At 54.0% G+C, this 3,901-nt stretch overlaps 1 protein-coding gene across 1 annotated transcript; it reads right to left on the bottom strand.

The window, feature by feature from the left end:
- Positions 1–1,232: 1,232 nt before the first annotated feature.
- On the bottom strand, positions 1,233–3,895 carry LOC109323777 (cyclin-dependent kinase 4 inhibitor B-like). The gene is made up of 2 exons (XM_019555451.1): positions 3,704–3,895; positions 1,233–2,299 (listed from the first exon to the last, which is right to left on the bottom strand). Exons 1-2 carry the CDS (start codon positions 3,842–3,844, stop codon positions 2,009–2,011), a joined length of 432 nt encoding a protein of 143 aa, XP_019410996.1. The 5' UTR covers positions 3,845–3,895; the 3' UTR covers positions 1,233–2,008.
- Between the last annotated feature and the right edge of the window lie 6 nt (positions 3,896–3,901).

Genomic DNA, 3,901 nt, shown 5'->3' with positions numbered 1-3,901 from the left:
CGGTACCAGTCCATGTCTTCTTGTCTGCTGCTTACGTGTGGGTTAAGTCCATTAAACTGCCTCAGTTCATGGCACTTTCTCTTCCCCTGTCTACTTAGCAACTCTTAACTGTGCTTGGCTTAATTACCTAGTTGGTGAAACTGCCTAGAAGTAGCTAATTTCAAGGATTTTTAAAGACAAGTGTCTTTGGGTGGATTTTTAAAGCAACCTTGAATTTGAATTGCTAAATTCAAGGCTGCTATTAAGGAGGATAAGATAAAGAGCCTTAACTAGGTGTTAGAAGCTAAGCACTGGCTGTTTCCCCTAATGAGCAGTTTTCTTTTGACTACATGCATAACCCCTCCTCAGCCCTGACTTATGCACTTGCAGTGTACTTGCACTAGGGTATGAGTGTGTATGTAACATGCAAAATAATTTACATTGCAGGTATGCAGCTAGCAGCTATCCTACTGGGGGACCTGGTCTTGGCTTTCTAAATTGCCTGGCTAGTCCCATTGAAATGAAGGCCTTATTCAGGTGAGTAAAATAACCAGAATCCCTAGCAAATACGTTAGAATTTCTAAGTTGTTAAGAGAGGGAATTTGTGTGGAAACTGGGCTGAAATTCTTTATGGTGAAGAGGAGCAGAGAAGGCCTAGAAACAAATTTTGAATTTATCTGGGCCTAGCTCCCAGGACATGCATTTTCATTACGCACAGGGTATAGTTTCTTTTTGTAATGAGCAGGTTACATCGATTTTCAGGTATAACCAGAGTCAATCCAACTCAAAAGAAGAGAGAGGCATTTAGTTGTTTTTGCAGTTTTGTGTTATACCACATGTGTGCCATTTCCACTGAAATTGCAAGTCTATTGAGTTAGGTGAGTGTAAGTATAAAATACTGTACCCCCGTGCATATCCTTTGCCCATAGAAAGGATATGTAGAACCAGTAGACTAAAAATAAAGAGTGTGTGAAGGGGAAACTCATTTGATTCTTATCTCATTTTTGAATTTTTGGCTACAGTATTGTTGTTGTTGTTGTTCTGATGTTGCACATGTGAATATTGCTTTGTGAATCTAATTCTTTTTAAAAGCTTAACACTTTTCTCTTTCTAAGTGTAACTCCTGGTATTTAGGACTCATTTATTTATTTTAGGAGCCCCCCTATCACTAGTGAAACTGTTTTAAAGTGCCCCTATTTATAGAACATTTTCACGATGCATATTATTGTTCTACAAAATGTTAAGTCAAAATGATGCAGGGGACCCAGGGAAATAGATAAATTGTCCCAAGTAAGCTAGTAGGGTTGAACTTTGAGGGCTACAATGCTCCAGGAGATGTGCTAGAAGCAAGGGGGTTTGGGATGATCTCTCTTTTGTTGGATGAGATGTAAAAGGAGCTTTTGTGACCTGAAGAAGGATCTCTCTCAGCTGTACAGCAGGTCCAACAAAAACTAAAAGGTAGAAACAACAAACAAGAAGGCAGAACTGGATCATGAGAGACCAGAATCACTAGCTACCTCCTGCTGGCCCTACCCTTCCTGAAGGAAACAGAAGAGCAGATTCTGTTGGAGAGATTTTTCTCTCTTACCCCATTTTCTATGGGAAAACAAGAATTTAGGAGGTCTTTCTATTGCCTTTTCTGTAGAACAACCATAGTCTTAGCAACATAAAACTGTGTGTGGGGCCTGCTCCAACACTTAAAAAATAATATAAATATATATGATGTTTTTATCCCCCGAGACTCGGAGCCTCTGTGCTAGGAGGGAACAACTATAGGGCAAGAAATACTCTAGGCTTCGGTCCCAGTCGTTTATTCCTGGAGCTCGTTCTCCCCGGACTCCGCGCGGCTGTAGTGTGTGGGGCGTGTTTGAGGAGAGCCAGCGGCGGGGACAAGCCCATGTGCAAAGACAGCCCCGAGGGCCCTGCCGCGGGGACACGGGAGTCATTATTTACAACCTCGGCGCTTCAGCCGAGAGAGGCAATAAATTACTGGGTGGGAAGCAGCGTCAGAGCCGCGGAAGCCTGGAGTTCAGGGCGGGCCGGGCTGGGGCTGGGGCTGGGCTGCGGCCTCGGGCTGGGCGAGGAGGTAGCGGACCACCGGCAGGTGCCCGTGCTCCCGGGCCAGGTCCAGGGGCAGGCCCCAGCGGTCGGCCAGGTCCAGGCGGGCCCCGGCGCGGTGCAGCGCCGCCAGCGTGTCCAGGAAGCCTTCTCGGGCCGCGTCGTGCGCAGGGCAGGAGCCGGTGGCGGGGTCCGGCCGGTTGGGGTCCGCTCCGCTCCGCAGCAGCAGCTCCACCAGGGGCGTGTGGCCCAGCTTCACCACCTGCGGGCACAGAGCGGCCGTCAGCGGGCCTCCCTCGCTGGGACCCACGACCCGGAGCCGCAGGACCCGGGTGGGGGCACCAAAATCCGAAGGCTCGTAGGGCCTCCTGTGGGCAAGGACGGGGGGCTGTGCCGCATGTCGTGGCCTCCCACCCGACTTGGGAACCGCGGAGATCTCCGCCTGTCTCCGCGGCCCCCGCCCTACAGCCCGAGCTCAGCTCGGCTCGGCCCGATCCCCAGGGAAGCGCGGGCCCTTCGCTCTACCCCGCACTAGCACCAGCTACTTTGAACTCTAAGGCCTGACAGGTACAGAGCATAAGGCATGCAGCATCCCTCACCCCGCAATGACGCAACACATATATGCTTAAAACATCTGCCCTAACCTTCAGACTTGAGATGTTACAAAGTGGTTGGTTTTTAAGGTGACTGTGTCCCAGGCGCCTTGGCCAGGAGCCCGCCCATTGCCGCCCCGAGCAGCAGGCAAGACCCAACGCACCCTGCCCCGCCTGCGGCCCCTCGGTCCTGCCCCGCACTGAGGGGCTCCCGCGGGCCTTACAGGAAAGCCCCACTCCGTTTGCAGCCTGTCCCGCTTCTATCTAGCTGGGCTCAGTACACGCTTTGGTGCAGAAATCACTCTCGACCTGTCTCTCGAAGGGCAGATCGCTTGTATTGAAAGGGTAGCCTGAAACACAAGCTCGAGTGGTGGGTTTGAGTCATCAATTCAGTCTAAGGACAATTGATTATTAAAAGTAAAACTGCTTTCAAAGATCGCAGTCCTGTTCTTAATCGATCTCGAAGTTTTCTGCCCCGGGCGAGATGCCTTGCTTGTTCCGTACTTTCCGGCTTTGGCGCCGGAGCTGGATGATTGCTGCCTCTTGCGGAGCAGTCACGTAGAAACCAGGGCATGTTTTGCAGGGGTTGGAGCGCGGGATCTGCCAGCGCCTAGACAGGCGCAGCCTTTCCCGCAGGGAGCCCGTTCGCACAGGCAGAGCTCTGCGTGCAGCTACTGGACTCCGGGGTTTGCTGGGTCAGGGCTCCTCCCTACCCCCCACAAAGCACTTCTCCTGGCCTGGAAACCGAAGCCCCTGCTCCTCTCCCGTGCCCCGGGGGCTGCAGGGCTCCGATCCGGGCTCACTTGGTTTTTAAATTGCGTTGCACGCCGCGGCTTGCTTTCCCACGCGGTGGATCGCGCGTCTCTTCCCCCCGAGAGCTGCAGCCACTGTCACCCCCTCGCCCCGGACCGAGAGCAACACGGACCGCGACCGGAGCTGGCTGAGCAGCGATCGCTGCCTCCTCCCGAGAGACTCGGCAGCGCAGGGTGGGGCACCGGCTGCGGCATGGGGGCTCCTGCCTCTCGGATCCCGAGCGGAGTCGTTGGGGACAGCTCTCCCGCCGCGGCCCCTACCTGGATCGGGGTCCGGCCGTAGGCATTGAGGCTGTTGGGGTCCAACCCTTGCGCCAGCAGCTCCCTCACCTTGGCCAGGTTGCCCTGGGCCGCGGCAGAGGCCAGCTCGTGCCCCAGGTCCATGCCCCTACGCTGGCCCATGCCTCACATCGGGGGGGCGGGAGCAGGAGGACCCCTCTCCTGGGCACCCCCGGCCCC

The sequence above is a fragment of the Crocodylus porosus genome, unplaced genomic scaffold (assembly GCF_001723895.1).
Source record: "Crocodylus porosus isolate Cpor-Errol unplaced genomic scaffold, CroPor_comp1, whole genome shotgun sequence".
Classification (NCBI taxonomy): Eukaryota; Metazoa; Chordata; order Crocodylia; family Crocodylidae; genus Crocodylus; species Crocodylus porosus.
Note: the sequence above shows the minus strand (reverse complement) of the source record. Positions and strands in the feature narration are given on the sequence as shown.

What these genes read in the sequence shown, in the direction of transcription:
- LOC109323777 (XM_019555451.1), bottom strand. Translation starts at nt 3,844, where the DNA reads ATGGGCCAGCGTAGGGGCATGGACCTGGGGCACGAGCTGGCCTCTGCC. An exon ending in ACGGCCGGACCCCGATCCAG is followed by an intron (nt 2,300 to 3,703) that starts GTAGGGGCCGCG and finishes CTGTGCCCGCAG; the next exon opens with GTGGTGAAGCTGGGCCACAC.